Consider the following 21,081-nt stretch of genomic DNA (forward strand, 5'->3'; position numbering starts at 1 on the left):
TGTGTTAGAGAGTATCGTTTTCTCAGATGCACTACCGTGTTCACGGTGAAGCTCGCCCCCATACGTTGCGATAGCTGCAAAGAACTGCATCGGTGTTGAGATATAGCGTTGTCACATGCACGTTGCTGTCAGATTTCCCCTTTTTTTTGCTTTTTTTATCAGGTGTTCAGTCTATTTGTGTACTGAAAAGCTGAGAACAAAGAAACAGCACACAGGTGAAACGAAATTGTCAGAAGCAGGATATTTATTTCAGAAATAAAGTAAGGATGTGGTACAAAAACACAAATGCGAGCGTGACTTCAAAAGTGACATACTCCTGCCCTCCACAACAAGTTTCCGAAACTGTGACGAAAACAAACAGTGGCACCACTCACAATCTCAAAGTAGTGTCACACTGCTGCGTGCGAGAAGTCAAAGCTGGAAGGTGCAAGGCAGAAAACTAGGACACGCCCGTAGTGCACCGCTTGCAGCCTTTGTGCCGTCCGCTACTGTGCTACATACCAGAGGCATTTGCGAAAGTGAGACTAGATTTATCCAGACTACTGGCATGTTCACACTGGCGAATGGCGTAAATCACGCTTTGGTTGAAAAGCGACTGATTTGGCGAAGTCGCTCCCTGACCAAACCTTCAGCTTTATGACTGTTGCTGCAACGCTGATGGAGCAATCAGGCGTGCAGGAACGACACGTTTGCATACGCTTGAGGTTATTTTACGTAGCCCTGGTGGTGCTAGCAACGCAGGAGACTACGCGTGCGATGTAGGGCACGGCACGGCTGCCCGTGTGCTCATCAATTGCCACGGAGAGGTGCTCATTAGGCGGGGGCGAATTTGTGTCAGTCGTCGGTGTGAACGCCACCTCAAATGTTTGCGTCTGACCGCAAACGAGACAGGATTTCAATATTAGCAGTGTGGTCACGTGGTGGCAATTCAGCATGTACATGCGGAACTACGAGTGTGATATGATCGTTCTTTCGTGTTTCGGTGTGATTGGACTACTCATTTTGTTCGGTACAGTCAACAACAGAACATAGTCAATCATCGCATGCCAAGTATTTTCTAAACCGCTACATGTTATCGTCTAAAATTGTGTTGGCGTCTATAACGATGATTGTAAAGCATTTGCGGAAAATTTGTGTAACTATGCTCCTGCCATTAAATATGGCGGGCAAATTGCCACGTGTAGTAGTCAATAATATTTTCGCTTGCTCCAGCTGCTGTCTGTAACAACAGATCTTTTCAAGCATACATCAAATCCGGTGCAAAATTAGTTACGAGCACGCGTACTACTAAATGATTCGAACGGATATTTTCCTGACACAAATAATAAACGCAGCGCTCCAAGTACATAATGCAAAAATGATAATATCCTTAAATGGATATAGACTAAACTTATGTTTTGTTTTATTTTTCAGCTTAAAGTCATATCATGCACAATTGTAACATGTGATTACACCTGTATACACTGTAATTGCAAAAAAAAACTTTGTATAAGTAGACGCCGCTGACTTAGAGGATAAGCATGTAAGTCGAAATAAACGCACAATTCATGACCATGTTGACTGCCGTAATGGCTTCTTTGCAAACAACGTTCAAGAAAACCAACCAGTTTGCGCCCACCAAGATGTACAATAAAAATTGCTGGCAATGGGAACAACACCATTTTAACTTCATGAACCGACATGCTTAACAGACTATCACTGAACCATTTCACGGCACTTCAGCCAACATAACATATAAACGGGACGTTTGTGAAAAATACATAGCACACATTGTTGAGTTATCGTCGTCATTCCTCATTACAGACAAGCTGATTAGTGAACATAATAACATCAGTCAAAAAAGTCATACAATGAACATAATATACGTCACATGGAGGCACAAAAAAAACGTATGTACACATTTTTCGCAGTCTCTAAACATAAATTAAGCAAATACCATAAATTTTCACAGTTGTTTATCAGCAAAGATTAGAATTTCAAGACGTAACATGCAACCATGCGCAAGTAAAAAAAACACACCTGGTGTATCCTGACTAGCTGAATGATAGTTTTTCGGGGGTAAGTCTCACACGATAGCTCTCTCGGTTGAAATGTTTAAACAGTCACTACACCCTGGTCAGGGAAAGATGATGCGTTAGCACTACAAGTTTCACAAATGGTTATGTTGTACAACACGTATACGTGTCCAAAATATATAATATTCCACGGGATGGCACTAGATAACTGTGCCACAGAAGTAGATGAAACGAACTAATTTACAGATGAGTCACTGATTTAGCAGTGACTGGCTAGGAGTGCGAGAAATATGCAAAATGCAACGGCTTCACCGAAAGAGATCTGCTTCTAGCTTTAGGAAATAAGTTATAGCTGTCAATTGCTAACTTTTATCATTTAAAGGTATTTTTCTCAAAAAAAAGCATATACGGAAACTCTAAGAAAACAATTTTACATTGAGCAAGGCTAAATATAACGAGGTATTTTTTAAGGGATGTAATCATTCCCCATTAAAGGTGGATAATTAAGAAAATGCGCACTGTATAACTACGTTCGGCAGTGTTCCTTCTGCCGAGTATATTATACATCTGTTACTTTTTATTGCAGTAAATAGGAAAATAGGTATCTTTTCATACATCTCATATGTTTTCCTTACGACAGTCTTGGAGGGCTTGATCATGGTGTTTTCTGCTTCTCTAAGTAAGAAACGCTGACTCGTTTTATGTCAAAACTACTTTCTAGATTCTCTGGTGAGCAGCTACTGTATGCATATTACAAGTGAGTGTGACAATGATGAGACAAAGAAGACAGTGTAAAGAAAAAGTGAATTATCAGGCTCCGTCTTCAGAAGTATACAAAGCAATAAATAGTGTGACATGCAAAAATAGACTCAAGGATGGGAGTAGCACCTTCCTGCCTTGAGATCTCGGCAAATGTGATTACTACACGCTACTGTGGCTGTACAAAGCATGTATGAGGCGTAATGTGTTAAGTGGCCGAACGAGCGCTCAAAGTCACTAGAACACTTGCTATGAAAAAATGAAATATAAATAGCTAGAACACACCGTGAGAAGGCGTGATTTCTTGATTGTAACTCACAATGCGACGCGTAGATTATCCAGTTTACCACGCGGCGCCAAAGACTGAACAAGCAAACCGTCTTCCTTTCCTTCAAAGTTACGTGGTTCTGGCAAAGTGCTTGTTTCATTATATCTGCTTTGTTTTTCTTCATCAAGCATTATGCACACATCGTAGAGAACATCTACACGACCATTACGGCTTCAATAGCGGCTTGTGAAACTATAGAGTGGCGGAAGCGTTAGCTTTAGATTTCACTACCTGCAGCGTGGTGAATCTGGGAATTTTTCTTCTCTGTAAAGCTTTGTTCTAGCCTAAGCATGAAATTTTCGTCACTGTATTGTTAAGTTGTGTTATTTTGAACTATATTTTGTTCTGTTACCAAACGTGACAAACGATGATTAGTTGTTCTGAGACACTTTCATGTGTTAGCGAAAAGCCATAATTAGAACCACACAAGTGATGCCAGAGAAATCTGTGAACAGAAAGATAAGTAATTTTTTTTTAGTTAATGTATGTTTCAAAACACGTAATTTGATATCCATAACGCATCACCTTGTGCTTTAGAACGCTACAACTGCCAACAAAAATATAAAAGTGACGTAAACCAGCAAAAAAATTTAGAGCTCAACAGTATAAAAGGACCACCTCAAAATATATTTTTATGAATAAGCGTGTTTCTGTTTAAGATTACCGAAAGTTCAGATGGTACGCAAGAATTTTTTTTTTTTGAGAAAGACGAAGTGCACAAACACAGACATTAAAGCAAAGAGATGAGCAGCAAACCAGACAGGGTTTGTGCTGTTTCGGCATTTTCTCTTTCGTTCGTGCAAGCACGCTTTATCTACTTTTGTGATACATTCATGCTGCCAGACCAAAAGTACATTATTTGACAAAATACAGGTATATCAGGAGTTTAGTCGGTACCTGCTTGATAATAACGGAGCTTCGAATACAGTTGGAAAGGCCTCACAGTTATTTAAAATTTCACGAGGCGTTGCAACTCTTTTATTAAACTCTACAACTTCGGGCCTCACAGTGGAGTCATTTTCCCCCATTGTCTACGAACCCGCCTGGACGTGTGACAACACTCTAATAAGAAAATGCCACCTGCTAGCAGGCATTTGAAAGAATAGGTTGATTCAAGAGGTTGCCGAAGACTTTCCGGCAAGGTACGACAGCGTCGACCCAAGCGATTTCTTTCAAAGCGGGGCTTTTCTCGAGGTAAAGTATAGATTTGTTTTTTCTATTAGCAGAGTTGGTTGCTCGCTATTAATCAAGTTTTCCGAACAGGTACATTAGATAACAGTGCAGTAAGCTCTAACGAAGCAACTATACATAATAATGTAGACACACAAAACATTTTGAAACATCGTGCTGCTGGCTAGATCAATCACAAAAATTTTTAACACATGTTTCCATCATTTCAACAAAGCTAAAATACCACATTCTTATTGTTACAGGTGGTACAAGCTATCCAGAAAAAACTTACACTACCAGATAATAAGATAACATGAAGTAAAGTAGTGAATTTATAATAGCTACATCAGGCGAGAACACCCGCCATAATATATTTATGTTTATTCTTTGTTCGGCTCATCTCTGTTGCCTTTAGTGTGACAAGCGAAACAATTACTGCATCTTCACGGCGAAGTCTTGTCGGTTAATTACTGGCCGTAAAGTAGTACGGCAGCGCTAGGCTCCATGTGTGGATAAGGCTGGCGACAAGAGCAACGGTGGCGCCGCCTCGGGGTAGGAACAAACAGCAGCTCTCTGGAGCTAGTTGCGACAAACGGTACTAATGGCGTAGAGTGCGCGGTGAGGACTAGAGTGACCTCAGTGAGGAGAGCTCTTCAACCGCAACACTTGAAAAGATTCGCTTCCACGCATTGCTTCGAGGTTACGAGCCCAACACATTTAAAGAAACCTGAGGATTCACAGAAGAGCGTGTCATTCGTGCATTAGAGAAATATAGGTACCACGTGTGGGGGGGGGGGGGGGCATTTCCGATTTCCTGTTAAGCAGTTTCTTATTTCTAGTGGCACAAGCTACGAGGCACGCATTTTTTCTCTTCCGTGCACTTCCAGTTGAGCACTCAATTCTGGTTTTCCGAATATTCGGAAAATCGGTTTTAAAATCTAAAGTGGTACGAAAGCTTTAGTTTAGGTTGAAGTTGAATGCTATATTGGATACACATGATATAGGATCATATGATTACCTAAGAGAAAATTCAATTAACTGGAATAACAGTTAGTAAATAATAATTGAATTAGCGGTAAGAATATCATGTCTTTTTTAGAGATGTAATCTTCGCAGCACCTAGCTGAGAAGATCTGTACCATGCGCTTATTTCTGTGTGGTCTCTGAGATCCGCCTCGGTCGCGCGCGAAGCACAATGTAAGCTTGTAGAATACACAAACACTGACCTAAGCCAGTATATCGAGTCACTTTCACATTTCTTGTTTCATGTTCTTTTAGATGAGGCAGAAATAACCCGTACGATGCACTGGCGTGGAGTTTTCCAAATGGTGCAGTTGACGCCATCTGCCTACAGTGACTGTGTTGAGCCTGTACAAATGTGCACGTGCGTGTCTGCTCAGAAGGCGGTGTCACGTGCATGCAGTGGTAGCTTGTTGACCAGAACGCCCCACTTGTTGCGCCACGTATCCTGCGCGTTGAGAGTTGCTTCAATGGCGGCCTTCTTTTCTAGTTCACACCTGAGTTGCTCGACTTGCTCGCTATCTGTATGTGGTTGCTGCTGTTGCTGCCTTTGCTGCTGTTGCTGTTCGCGGTGTTGTTGCTGCTGCTGCTTTTGAAGCTTTTTCTCTTTCTGACGCTGCCGCCAGTGCTGCTCCAATGTTGATGGTAGGCGTTGCCACCAGTGCTGCTCGTGCCTCTGCTTGTGCTGCTGCTGTTTTAGTTGCTCGTGCCACCGTTCTGGTGCCTCCCCTCGATCGTGCTGCTTGTGACGCTGCCACCAATGCTGCTGATACCACTGTTTTTGCTGCTGTTCAAGTTCTTGTTCGTGTGTCTGCTGTTTCTGGCACTGCTTTTGATGCTTCCACCAATGTTGCTGATACCGCTGCTTTTGTTGTTCTTCCTGTTCCTTCTCTAGCTGTTTTTGCTGGTATTCGAGCTGAAGCTGCACTTGATATTGCTTCCGCTATATTGAAAACAAAAGCAAAAAACGCAATACTCTAATCAACAGGTAGCACGAAAGGATCCTTAATTCCATACACTGAGAAGCCACACAAAGTCTGCAGCAAAAAAAAAACCAAATATCGAAAACAATAGGCTGACATATTTAGACATCTCAATTCAATATTTCTGGCATTAACAGTATCTACATATACTGAAAGAAGAGCATTACCTCAATATCCTCCTACCATGCCTGCATGAAAAGCAAAGATCAAAATTAAGAAAGTAACATTAACACTGCACATGAAGTATAGCAGGTAACACGCAGATTATATGCCACAACGCAAAACACGAAACAATTTCACGGGGTATACTGGAAAATTAGGCAGGAAGTGTAGCGGCAGCAAGTGCAGAAAAGTGGTAGAAGTGTTTTGACTATGATTAAGAAATTTGGTTTTGGTTCGCGTAAGGTCACTCCATATAGATTCATAGACACCACGGCAGAATTAAAGAACAATCTGTCCTTGGCACAGCATAGCCACTGACGCTCTATGCAAGGGCTCTTGTAACTTTCCTGGGCCCTCTGGCCACCACCAGGTATACCGTGATCAGCTTGATATGAAAAGGTGGCTCAGCGAAAAGACATGCTCACAAGTGAGGGTACAGAGAAAAAGCACGAACTCGCATTTCTGTGTGAGTTTGCATTTTTCTCTCGTAGTCTGGGTTTCCGCTTGTCCCTGTACCTTCACTTCTGAACATCCCCTTATTTTGCACAAGTTTTAAATTTCAAACACGTAGAACACACTAGGCCAACAACTAATTTTATTGTGATGAGCTCCAACTCGTGCGCACATTTCGTTTCCGCTCAGTTCAAGTTATGCGTTATGAGAGGCGCCAATGCTTCCCCACAGCAAGTCTGATCAGAGACATGGTCCCACGCATGAGCACGGAACGGTGCGGTGAAGAGAGCACTTGAGGAAGACACTAGGTCCGTCCCGTCCCCCCATATATTCTGTCTGAACATTCCGTCAGATTTTAATGTGAAGGGTAGTGGCCATGCAGGTCTTTGACGATAATGGCGGCCCACAGCCACTGATTTTGCACTCAGGGAACAGTTCTCATACAATTTTGACGCTATAACGCCGCAGATCAAAATAAACTCGTCACACAATTTATAATGTTATGAATTGGTCTGCGCAAAGTACAGGCCGAAAAACGTAGAAACACAAACGGCATTTTCGATGAAGGTGAAAATGCTGTAGACCTGTTTGATCCGATTTGGGTGCACACTATAAAACCCCAGCTGGGCGAAATTTCCGGAACCCTCCACTACAGCGTCTCACATCTCGACCAAAGAAGGACACACGCAGAGCTTTGAAACTCAACTGAAGCTTCATAGCATACGATACAGGCGTGAATGTGTGGCAGCATGCGTAAAAGAAATTGATTATTAGCAAAATAAACGAGCATGATCTGTTTACCGCCTGTGCAAGGCATTCGGAAATTCAATTTTTTATCACTTAAGCAGAAAGAGGGCCGGCTGATGCGCTTCCCTCTGTTTTGTTAATATAGTTCGTCCCCAGGATTAGTCTTTTGTTTGTGTCATTGTGTCTATCCAGCCTCACCGTCATGTTAAAAAGTGGCTTAGGTTGACGCGCTGTGCAATGAGCAACTAAGTTTGGTAAGCGCTCATTCTTTTCGCTCTTCCTTTGGTGTCCTCGTAGACTAACATTCGCGCAACTTGCAGGCTGCAGAATATAACTATTCCCGCAGGACAGAGGAATCATGTACACTACTCCTGTTGCACACAGGATGAAGGCCCTTGTGTGGTACACATCGCATTCACCTTTCTTTTCGGTCTTGCCGTCTGCCGTGCTTCACGCTCATGCATATGTTGCCCAGCTTCTTAAGAGTCATTAAAGGGACCCTGCAACATTTTCGAGCATAGTCAGAAAACGCTGCCGATCGGTAGTAGAGGCTCCCGACAACACGCAAGCCAAATATTATAGATCAGCACGTGGTCAGGAATTCACAATAAATTATCAAAGTCAGCTAAAAATTGCTTTCTCTTCTTTCGACAAATGGCGGAACATGCCCAAAAATCACACGTGAAGTACCCATCTATGAGCCATTGGCTGATTTGAACATGGCGGGCTCGCTCTTTAGAGAGATCGCAGGAAAAGGCCGCGACTTGTCCATGCGTGCGCGCGCGATCACACCGAAAAGCGGCACATTCGAAGAAAAAAAAAGAAAGAAAAAAGTGCTCAAGGCCACAAGGCACATGAGCGTTTTTCTGTGGCCCTGCCATTCCTCCCTGCTTAGCTTCCAGCGCTTTCGTCGGGACGAGAGAAGAGAGAATGCAATTGCAGGATGCGATAAACCTGTGTAACTCCACTCGCACTGGACAGATTCTTATAATTTTTGCGACGTTGAATTCGTGAGGCACTCAGCTTTTCGAGTGAAGTCATTCCATGGTTACTTAAAAGAAGCGTATCAGGGCCTCTTTAAAGCCACTTTCATATCATATATCTAGAAGCGTTATTTTTAACGTTATGCGCCAGCTAGTGAATGTAGGGTAGTGGGGCTATGAGGTATCCCCTACCTTTCTCATGGTCTTCCAGCTTACAAGACAGTTTGATTCCCCTCGTAACTTTCTCTCAGCAACTAGTGAGTACATAATCTTAAAAACCCTGCCTTGTGCACTCTTTAAATTTGAGCACAATTACTGTTTTACACTGTCTCTGTACATGACCATACGAAAAATGCAGTCAACTAATCTTTAACCGCTTAGAAATGAGCTGACGGTAAGGCAATAGAGGATTTTGCCTGTTGTGAAACACAGAAGCTACTTCATCCTGTGCGCAATAGAAGTATTGTACATGGTTCACCTGTCCTGCAGCAATAGTTATATTGTGCAAACTGAAAGATGCGCCAACGTTAGACGACGAGGTATAAGAGGAAGTTTGAATACAATGAGCGCTCATCAAAATTGGTTGCTCGTAGCACGCCACATCAATGTAAGTTACCATTTTAAAATGAAAGAGGGGCTTGATAGATACAATGACACGAACGAAAACCTAATCGTAGAGACGAACCGTATTAAGAAAAACAAAGCGAAGCGGATCACCCAGTACTCTTCAAATGACACAGAAATTGAATTTGTTACTATAATGAAAGGTCACAAAGAGATTGCGGTACTTGTGTTGCTATTCTCCTGAGTTATTAATCAATTTTGTTGCGCATGTCGGTACACGTTCTCACCTGTATCACAAAAACCTTCTGTTGAGAGTTTTCCGTGTGTGCTCCCTCTTTCGTCATCTATTCTGCGGCGTACAATTTAGTACATTTTGACTCAAGACCAAGTACACTGGCTGTCCGTTCTGTTATCAGTCATGAGAAGCATGTGATCGCTTAATATTCGTTTTAGCACCCATGCCGAAGCTTGTTCTTTCGGGAAGTCAACCAACATTAAGGAGGAAACGCGTTGCGAGAAAACTTTGAACCACCCTCCAAATCGCCACCTAAAGTGCATCGATGCCCACTCCTCCACCCTGCACACGCCTATAGACACGGTGCATGTCTTTCGCACTTCTCGCTGAGGAGCCATGCCATCCAATTTTCGCTTATAATCTATGTCATGTGAGTTAATACTTGATTTCCACAAACAATCTGGCGAGGTTCAAGTGCACTTGGTCGAGTTTTTACTTATATTGAATGTTTTGAAAAACACGAGAGCTGCTCTGGAGTCTGACAACAGCAGCGCACTCGTGAGCCACGACATAACAAGCGCCCTGCTTTGCGAGCCTCTGTATTACGGTCAACGATTTGTTTCGTGGGCAACTGCGCATTAAAATGAAGCTATTTGAGTTTCATTCCGCTTGTCACTTAATATTGGACGATTTGCAGCGGAAAAACATAAGTAGAAGACGACGGCTCCACTACCTGAAGCGCATGACGTCACACATGCCATGGAAAGAAGGCGGTTGCCGGCGGTAGGTGTGGTTAATTTCCGGCGAGTTTTAGGGCACACTTTTCAATGAAACATTATCTTACAGCAAGTCTTCACATCTGAAAAGGTACAATAGACCCTCTAACATTACTTTTCACTGAAAACCACGATTCGGTGGTCACCCTTTAAGGCTGTGTGGTGACAACTGGGGCTGGTGCGCCGTCTCGCGAGCTCTATCCAATCAGCACGCGCTTGAACACAAACAGGCAGTCAATTCACTTGGTGAACTCCTGTGTCTTCCCGCATCTGAAAGAGTGATTACCTTGTACCGGTCGTCGTACTGGAACGGATCGTGAGAGGGCGGGGGCGAGTGCAAGTCCTCTGTGTCGTACACGCTGTCGGCAGCGAAGTTCTCGTACGATGCGGCCAGCTTGCTCTCCCAGTCTTTGCTAGGAGACGGCGTCACATTCTCCAAGTCATCGTCCTGCAACCGGTTGCTGTACTTGCGCCGCTCCGCTGTACGACCGTAAATCTGAGGCCACAAAAAGAAACACGGATGCGTCAGATATGGTATTCTTTGAATGGCTAATGACTGAAGAATTACGCAACTTCCGAATACCATGTTGGTCAGCACTTACTTAAACCAAATTCCGGGTCACAGAAAAATTTGTTATGCTGGTGCAAACGAAACAGGCTAAACAAGAACGCATTGAAGCAAGATCCATCGTGTTTCCCTATTTTGTACTTTCTGTTTTTTTCTCCTATTTTATTTTTTTATGTTTTCCCTTTCCGAAACAGTCAATGTGTCCCTTTATACAGTTGGTAGCGGTCAAATAGTTTCCACGTTATTTCCTCAAAGTCCTTGCATGTACGAGTATCACAACAACAATAGCAGCAACAACAACAGCAACAACAACAGCAACAACAACAACAACAATATTAATAATAATAATAATAATAATAATAATAATAATAAGAAGAAGAAGAAGAAGAAGAAGAAGAAGAAGAAGAAGAAGAAGAAGAAGAAGAAGAAGAAGAAGAAGAAGAAGAAGAAGAAGAAGAAGAAGAAGAAGAAGAAGAAGAAGAAGAAGAAGAAGAGTAATAATAATAATAATAATAATTTTATCAATAATGAAACCATAATTACTGTGAACCACTCTGACCGAAACTAGGGTTTAAAAATCATTTTCTAAGCTGGACTTTATTTCTACCAACTAAAGCTGCTATTTAAAACAGCGCAGAGAAGCTGTCTGGTAAAATATTATTAAGACAAAATGTACACTATATTAACTGTTTTCAATTATATAGTTCTGCGGAGTGCGGAAGCATAAGGCTCAACACAAAAAGACGTTCATTTATCGGACAGCCATGAATTCTGAGCTTCTCTGTGTGATCGTATTTCGCGGGCGCGAAGCACACTGTCCACTACAGGAACCTACCATTCTTCACGTGCCTCAGAAACAAATAAGCGCACTTCGAAAATCTTATGTCACGTGCGCATCCCAGTTTCCCTTGGAGGGATTCACGACAGTCGTCCCCCGCCTGCACTCACCGTGACAGCTCCAAAGAGAACAATGAAGATTAGCGACGCCGTGGCGATCACAATGACGGCGATGGCCCACTGCGGCACCGGAGGCTCGGCAGATGACGAAGCCAGCGGCTTTGGACGCACCAGGCCCACCACTGCGAAGCAATGTAACGGACGGCAATGACGCTCAAAGCGAACGCTCTTCTGATTATTATAACATTTCACACTCACACAGCTTCCCACAGTAGCACGGTTACTGTAGAAAACTTTTCGTGGTAGATGGCTCTAAATCAGATTTGAACACACGCATCACTGCACACCCTATGTGCGGCATATAGTTGTGCTCGCATTTTTACAGCATTCGCTTACATTCATCCAGGTTGGATCTCACCTTAAACAGAGGAGATACCGCACACATAGAGACAGTGATAGTGATAGATGCTTCCTTGCAAATTAATTTGTTGAATTTCGTATCAGAACTACCTAATGTTGATGTAAACTAATCTATATTGACAATATATACACTCGAAACACTTACTCGAATGTATTGTTACGTAAGCCTTATGAACTCGTCCTGGATAAAATTTTGCATGATAAAATGCGCACATAGTCAGTACTCACGTTTTTTTTCGGCTTCCGGGTTGTCTCGCACTGTTCTTAGCGTCTGTGTTTCCACGCTTCCCGTATTTACTGACATGCTACCAGCATTGATTAGCACCCGTCAATGCCAGCTAGTGCTACCATGTGCTGATCTCAAATATTTTTTACCAATTTTGTGCTTTTGTGTATTTGATAAACATAATCTTCAGGTGTGATCCAAAAACAGATCAGTATAGAGTTACCATCGGCTTTTATTTATATACGAGTGTTAACGGCATACTTTAAGGAATATTTCATGTTTTTTTTATTTTTTACAGTCAGCTCACAGTAGCTGTTTTATTCAAAAGAAGATGAGAACGTGAAGTACAAAGTGCTTCTATAAATATTTCTTGATAACGTGATATAAATGAACTTCTTCCGGTGTTCCTAGTTACCGTATTTTCGCATTGAACGTTCTCAAAGTGAGCTACAACTTGAGATGTCAGCCTTCAGCATAGTGTCCTCCTCAAAGAAGAATGAATGTGTCTGTACCAATGAGCACTCGGTCCAGACCAATGTAATTAGCCGGAGTACTTCAGTCGTGGAAGCAGTTTCGTTTGAGCCATCTTGGCGGGGCATTTCCTGACATCCTAGGTCGTATCGGACTATAGGTAAACAGCGAGTCTGTCCCCTAAAAGACATTGAGTGTGTCGGCCATCTCTACATATCCTCTTCGGAAACAAAGCACACACCCTCAAACTGGGTATAAGTTGGGTCCAAGAAGAAATCCTCGCCCAAAGATCCATTGACGCCAAGCTGGGAATTGAAGGCTGAAGCGAGCTCCATAGGGTCCACGGGCCCACCTCTCTGGTAGAACAAGACGAAGTAGTCCACGATAACACTCCCGGGGCTGCAAGCAGATACGTGTACGTTAGGGTGCATAAGATGTTAGGAGTGTGAAAAACTTGGCTGGTAGGAACGTGGGGGCCCGTATTCACAGACCAACCTCACCTCTTTCTCGCGTTTTTGTCATCGGTTTCATGCCTTTTGTGGGTATCATAAACAACGTAGACTGGTATTTACATCCAATCTAGTAGTGACATTTATCCTGTTACCTCCTTTCTGCTTCTAAAACGTGTGTAGATGGTATAGAAATTTGTGAGAAACGTAAGGTAAGTATCAGGTTTCTTTATCAATACGCGCTTTATGTCACGAAGACACGGCATTAGTTCCATCGTACTTACGTCAACACAGCATGGCCTCGCCGTTAATGTTTGCCCGTGACAAAAGCAAGGACAGTCCCAGGGTTGGCACAAATGTAAATCCGTACCCCGTCCCCCAGCCACAAGATCAAACACACAGCGCATGGGTTCCCTGCCACCTGCAGCCTCCTCCTCCTCCCCAAAAGAATATGGTCTAACAAAGACATTTAACATACAGAGCATTGATCAAATAAAGTTGTGTGAAGTTTGATTATAACACCTAAAATGATACGAATATCCGAATTCTGCGTATGCTGAATTGTGGCATAATGAACAGATTACTATGCTTAACGCTATTTGTTGAGCATAAACTTCAAATCATCAAAATAAAGAGTATCAGTAAAACAGAGAATTTAAAAAGAGAGAAAAGAGAGAAAATAAAGGGTATCAGTAAGAAAAAAGAAAGAGAGAGAACACGACGAGCGATGTAAAGGCCGAGAAATTGATATGAGAGGCAGGAAGGCTGCAACAACTTTAAAGATAGAACAGAAGAAAATGGAATTGCTGATAAAGTGCTTGATAACTCTGGATGGATCTGAAAAGTAGCTTTACAAAGAAGCCGATGATTAAGTAAAGTAAAGGAAACTTCCCTTCTCTGGCTGACAAAACTGGGTTGATGTAAAAAGTGGGCCTGCGACACACACGACATTGTTGACGGAACCCCTTCACAAATGAAAGTTTCATTTACGTGCCGAAATACGTAAGATCGGGGTGAGTATAAAGCGCAAAGGCCAATGATATCGTTGAGAAATGGCAATATTGATCGAACAAAACTAAATTTTGTCTGTATCACACGACGATTGATCGGAAAAAGACTACACTCAAGGCGAAAACTTAAACTGCCTTGTGAAGAGATTCGTGCTGCATTCTAAACGAAAAAAAAGGCTAAGGCAAATCATCAAGGCGGACTTCAATGAGGGCTTGCCGAAAACACAGGCTATAAAATATGGTAAAAAAAGCTTTTTTTTTTTGGCAGTCCCAGTAACGTCAGTTTAGGACGTTCATCAACCATCGTATACTAGGATCCCATTTTAGCTGCGACTGATGAATTCATTTCATTCGCAACCGTTTTAAGCACTCTGAGCGGATTCGCCTGCCAGGGTTACAACGTTTTGAGTCACCATGTACTCATTCCTCGAACTGCTTCCTTGTGCTGTCGCGTAATATCGGCCGGTTAGTGGCAAGCACCCGAACAACATTTTTGAGGGTAACAAGAACGCTGCCTATTTGTGAGCAGACTTACATGTAGGCTTGTTCCAGTGTGTCACTTTATTCTAAGTGTAGGTACGAAGTTACGACTCCAAGGTTGACTTCGCAGATCACAATGTTCAGCCTTCCTCGCAACCTCATTCTCATTCATTTTCAATTGTCTTTGAAACTCGTAACACATAGCTTCACTTATTTCGCTTCTCACCTGAATCCATCGATGTCTACTCGATAGAAGTATCTCCCTTCAGTGGTCTTGCGGAAAATTGAGGTGAGCTGTATAAAGAAATAAAGTAAGGGCAGAAATAGATTAGGTGTATGTTGGACGTTTGTCTTAAAGCATGTGGCTGAAAATTCAAACAAAATATTCATTTTCAATTCAGGTGAAAATCTAGACGCTTACTTGACCTACTTATTCACGATTACTCGGCCTATCCTTCCAATTTAACAATGAAAATTACCAAAAAGGCATAGAATTTTCGTACTGATGGTCTACGAACAATAATTTGTCCATTGCAATTGATTAACCGGCAACATTCGTTTTGTGCAAGGACACCTTTCACCCATATCCTGTCTTTATAATGTTTGTACGCGAGAACTACGCATGTCATCGAGCTCCCTATCTTGTAGTGTGCCCTCTGGGTAATTTATAAAAAAAGAATATGTAGTGGCGATGTTAAACTTTCCTGGATGTTCGCAAAACGAATCTACAAAGTGTGTTTGTTGGTTTCAAAAATAAATGGCTCAAATCGGATACTGACCATTCGCCTGATGGTGTAGGACAAGTATCTGTACTCGTGCGTGTTATGGTCACCGAGCAGTGGCGACCATTCCCATCCCTCGACGATCTTCGCGATGCCAGCCACGCGTATGACGGGTGCCTCGACTTCGTTGGGCGCCGGTGTCGGATCGGTGAGGTTGAAGAACGTCGTGCGCCACGTCGGCTCCGGAGGACGTGGTGGACGTCGGGTGACGTGCAGGAGGCGCGTGTACGCGTCCAGGTCAAAGTTCGTCTCGTTGCCTGACGTCGGTTTCGGTCCGATGGGGAAGCCCTTTCGCGTCGGCTTCCCGGTCGTGATGCGCATTCGAGGACCCCGGTTGGGACGTGGTGTGGTCGCCTTTGTGTGTGGCCGCGTGCGCGCGCGGTCGAAGATCTTGGTCAGTGGGCGGATCGTGGCCTTCGTGCCCAGCGTCGTGCGGCGCGTACTACCGATGATGCCGAACGGAGCGCGAGTTCCACCGCGACCAATGTGTGGCTTATGCGTAGCAGAACCCGGTGCACCGGGGGTGGTTTTGCGCGTCGGCAAGTTAAGTCCAGCGCGACCAAGGTGCTGGTGTTTAGCGACTACGACGTTGGGCGTAGTACCTGATGGAGCAGCCGTGGTTCTTCGGGTAGGAGGACTGAATTTGCGGTGCTGCGGGGCGCTCGGTCGAAAAACTGAAATATGTCCAGAACCATTCGAACTTTTTGCTGTGGTAGAGTTTCTCCCTATTTCTGGAAAACTTATACCTTGGTTCGAAACAATGTTCTGCAAGTCTGATGGCAAAGGAGCTTCTGAATTCGACGTGGGCAAAGATACACTATCTTTGGCTGCCGCAAAGGCTTCCTTATCATCATCGGAAAAAGAGACACTCACCACAATTGAAGTAGAACTGTTCAGACCAGTCAAGTTGACAGGCAACACAGGAATGGAATGTAGCGTCACACTCTCCGGCACACCCAAAGCGGGCGGAACTTCTGGTTGTATAGTTTGAGATACCACTGGGTGTGGAGATAGAATGGACTGGTGTGTTTCTTTCGTCGAGTATTCATGAAAGTCAATGGTTTTCAGATTAGTTGGCTTTTCTGTCTCGTTGGACTGCTCCACCGACTTTTCGTGCATTATCTCGACCGCATCGTCTTCATCTGTGTAGTTCACGTAAGAGAAGATCTGGCTTCGCACTGTCGTAGTAGTACTCGCCGACGCCAAGCTCTCTTCACGTTCAGAATTTACTCGGGCTTCTGTGAGTTTTACGTTCTTTGTATTTACATGTCGTGTAGAAGCAGGCTCGTTTTGAGGTTCTTGTTCTTCTTGCTCGGGTATCACAGTGATGCTTACTTCTTCTCCCTCTGATATGTTCGTCATCGCTGCGACGGCAGGAGCTGGGTGACTGAGAAGGGACGACGAAGTGTTTCTAACAACCTCTCGTGGCGGCAACGGTGTTACCTGCTTTGCCGTGGCTGTATCTTGAGCAGTGACTGAAGATGAGGTTGTTTTTGTCTCAAAATGTGCGTCACTTAGTTTAGGAGCCACTGTTGGGTTTGAAGATGTTTCGTGCTGTTTGGTCAATGTTCGTAGTGACGTTGTGACTTCTTTCATTTCTAGCAGCGTTGTCGCCCTCTCTTGTCGAGCAGAGGACTGCGCCATCGCGGAAACTGTGGGTTCGATTGCGGAGGTGACAATTTTCTGTGTCGTTGGTGAACTACTACTTCCGGTTACTGCAGCATCATTGACGGCTTGACTAGGGAGGTCTTCATGAAAAGAATTTTGAGTTCTGCCGCTTCTCTGAGCTGTGGCGTTGGACGAAAAATTCTGGACTGTAGTCACAGGAGTTGATTCATCTCCACTCTCGGAAGTGGCTGTAGGCAACTTGTGATCGGCGCCTTGAGCCATAGTAGCGGCAGTGGACGCCTTTTGAGGCAACGTCGTCAAGGCGTCGACAGCGACTGCAGTGCTCACACTCTCGTTCTCTATGCTTGTGGAGTTTTGGGTGGCTTGTTCGGTCACAACTATGGAGGGAGCGTTGTTCGAAGATGTCGCAGGAACGATTGTTGTGTCTTCGTTCGTAACATTAGTCCTGCTTGACTTTTCGGTCCTACTCTGCACCATGTCCTTCTGAGAACTAGCACTCGGCTCCCCGTCAGCTGATCCTGGAATAACAAGAAGAAATAAAAAGAGATTCATGATTACCACGATGTTTTCAGAATTTCTTTGGCAACCTAAATATTTGGTGGATAAATCAGTTTTCAAAAACATTGTCGAGCCATAGTTTATCCTACAATATTTCACAAAATAACCTCTCTGATTCACTGAAGCTTATTAGGAAAACACATGAAGTATCCGGACCTGTATGATTTTTTTTGTTAAATGATATTACTTCTTGATATTGTCTTTTTTGTTCGTCTTTGCGTAGTCCTAAGTGTGTTGAAAATTAAATCACAATTTCTGCAGAAAAGTATTTCTCCACCTTGCATGCTCTTGTGTCTGCGAGAGCTTCAACTGTGCCATGTAGTTTCGGTGCGAACTTTGTCACAAAAGAAGGCCCTACAAGCTCTACTGCGCTTTTTGCGATCGACCCGCTTTTCTGAACTGTTATAGCCTGAACGCCTTTCCTGCATGTGTGTGTGAGTGTGTGTGTGTGTTTTTGGTTTTCTATTCCGTGCACATGTTTTTTTTTTCCTCTCTTTCTTTCTACACTCCCTTTACTGCTCCTATTTTCCAACCGCAGTGCTGGACAGCAAACCGGATCTCAATATCTGGTTAAACTGCCGGCTTTACTCTTCTCTGTCTCTTGTTGTAAATTATAAGCTCCCCCTGCTCCAGCATACCGTTGTACACACCTCTTTCAGCAGTGTGCATATAAACACTGAAAAATTGTCACTTTCTTGTTGTCTGTACTCTCAAACGTAAGAATACCGGCAAAGCTTTATTTTATGTTCCATACGAAGAAACAAACGGCCAAAAAATACAGCAATATAATATAGAATAGAAGCTAGCCTATTCGTTCACACTCAGCATTATTTGCGGGCCCCTATGACATCAAGCCATTGAAACGTGAATGGAGTAGCTAAAGAAAAGCCTGGCCGTTTGGCGGCGTGAACTATGGACAATCAATGTCTGTGACCCCTACTGCTTCGTTCCCATAGAGACGGGCGGACAAGAATTTCAAAACATTCCCTCTCAGAACGCTTTGTGAAGCGCAGTCTTTAATGCTTTCTTTTTTTGCACTTTATCTTGTTTCGATGCCAAGAAAACGAGCACGCACTTTGTACAATAATAGGAGGAAGGATGCCAGAGACCGATAGCCGGCCCGGCCTCGCCTTTGCCAAAACACCGTTTCTGGAGGGAATGGCCTGCTTGGAAAGCTATAGCGCATTACGCAAAAAGGAAAAGTATTATTCTTGAATATTACAAACAAAAAACACCTAAATACACCCCCGTAATGCGGTTATTTGTTTCTGATAGCGATCTTCAGTGAATTGTATTTTTTTTTCATATTGGCGATTTCCCGGCATATCGTGGATTTCCTTAGTGTGAGCGTTTTTGCGCTCTCTTAGAACGTGTGAGTTTATACATAGTGAGCAATCTTTCAACAACACTGTCAGGAGAAGCAACGACATATATTACGAACTCCAACGCATCCACTGCGCGTTTACATTTATGTCTAGTATGCATAAATGCACCATTTCAAGAAAGTCATCCTTGGAGTAATGAAGACAAGTTTTGCCGCAATGACATCAAAAGGATCTGTTGAATCGTGTGCATGTAGACAATAATGGACTTGTCGGTCTTCTCACTATGACATTCGTTCTCTGTCCAGGCTCGTTGTTCTAACACAGATCGTTAGTGTCAATCTGTATTGTACAAATATTTTTGCAGCGAAGTGAGTCACCTAGACATTTCAATCATACATTCATTGAACGCCTGTATGTTCCCATAAGCCTGTATTTCTACTTTGATTATTTATCAATGAAATTCTCGTTCCATTGCACAATGAGCGATAGACCGCATTTTTCCAACCTATTTTCTCGACCAGACGCCAACACCATAGCGCAAATATGCACGAAATAATAAAGCACATCGGTTGCCGTCACCTTATAATCATAGCAAGTCATATTTCACAAGTTTGATCTAGATATGCAAGTAAGAATTCAACTCACCAAAGAAAAGTGTAATGCAAGCTTGCTAAACAGAATAAAATTAAGTGTGGCTTTGGATCAGTGATGTATAAGCCGTGAACACCATGCAAATAGTTCGAATTGCGAAAAATTGGATATTTTCGAAACTCTTGACGGCTTTTTATGCGTCTGCCGACAATATGATATGCAAAAACAATCACTGACGGAAACCCACCAATCATCTAAAGATGTTCTTTCAGGATCTCTGTCCCTTTTTTGTCATCAACGTAGCAATACTATCGTTTACAATATCAACAATGGCCAAAATGCTCTCACAGACACTTATCTACTTAGTAGGGTGAGAAGAAAATATATCAAAACTATCTTTCTCTTGGGATTGAACTTTAACCACCCGCATAGTTTTTGACGTTTTTTTTTTTTGCAGTACAGGGGCTTACCCTTAATAATTATTCTATCGCATCTGGGTGAAAGTAAATTAATTGCACTGGGGCATCTTTAATGTAACATTAAATAAAATGAGGCAAAGGAAGTCAGAAAAAAGTAACCCAGTTTTGTAACGCCCTGCAAGTCCTTATATTTTCCCCATTCGTAATAGAGTCACCAAAACGTTTAAGGTGAAAAATTCAAATTTTGTATTTACCACGCGAGAGTCTATAATTGGGGAACTAGAAAAACTGGTCATAATATAAACTATGTGGCTGATTAAAACCTAATTGCCAAGCATGGAGGTGACAAACGCTTATCTAATTTAAAAACAAGTTTTAAAACAAAACAGCCTTAAAGAGGTGTCTAAAAAGGTCGCTTTAAAAAATATCAACAATCATTCATTCGTCCTTTTGTATCGGGTATTCCCATTCACGATACTAGTTAAATTCCACAAGTCGCAAAATAACATTTACGTCTCACGAATATCAGAAAGCGATTACGCTAAGGAAGCTTCTAAAAATGCCAATAGTAATTTCAGACAATATTAGCGAAACAAGCCAGACAGTAACAAAAACTTCGAAGTAAAAAGCTCAGTGAATTTGGCGAGACATAAAAATGTAATCTATATAACAAATTATTGTCATGGTGAAAAAGAAATACATACGTAGTACAAAATTACCATATTTTTATTGCATGGAAGAGCGCAACAACCGCAACCTGTTCTTAGAACTTAATCAAAATTATCAGTTTGTCCTTAACAAGATTACTATTCTAAGCAAGTTGGCGAACGACACCATTATTTTCGTGAACGTTAAAGCGTTAAAGTAAAGATACACTTCGTAACATAGTTTTCATTAACTATAACATGGAAGGCAATCCTAGAAATATGTGGGAAATGCAGCAACACAAGGCTGGTTTAAAGTATAGCGATAGCATTTTCGAGTACACTGCCATAGTATTTAACACTGCCATCGAGGTACTTTATTAGGCAAACATACTCCGAATTTTTCTTGTAATGATA

The 21,081-nt window shown here is 42.7% G+C and overlaps 1 protein-coding gene across 1 annotated transcript in view; it reads right to left on the minus strand.

Moving 5' to 3' along the window:
* Nucleotides 1-5,243: 5,243 nt before the first annotated feature.
* LOC119171641 (uncharacterized) overlaps nt 5,244-21,081 on the minus strand; it is a 199,392-nt gene continuing 183,554 nt past the window's right edge. The window contains exons 2-7 of the mRNA XM_037422429.2: nt 15,496-17,645; nt 14,943-15,010; nt 13,019-13,176; nt 11,712-11,842; nt 10,482-10,691; nt 5,244-6,235 (exon numbers count right to left, since the gene is read on the minus strand). Of these exons, the coding sequence (XP_037278326.2) occupies nt 5,669-6,235; nt 10,482-10,691; nt 11,712-11,842; nt 13,019-13,176; nt 14,943-15,010; nt 15,496-17,645 (3,284 nt within the window). The 3' untranslated portion in view covers nt 5,244-5,668. The remainder of the gene's footprint in view (nt 6,236-10,481; nt 10,692-11,711; nt 11,843-13,018; nt 13,177-14,942; nt 15,011-15,495; nt 17,646-21,081) is intronic.

This window comes from Rhipicephalus microplus, chromosome 4 (genome assembly GCF_043290135.1).
Source record: "Rhipicephalus microplus isolate Deutch F79 chromosome 4, USDA_Rmic, whole genome shotgun sequence".
NCBI lineage: Eukaryota > Metazoa > Arthropoda > Arachnida > Ixodida > Ixodidae > Rhipicephalus > Rhipicephalus microplus.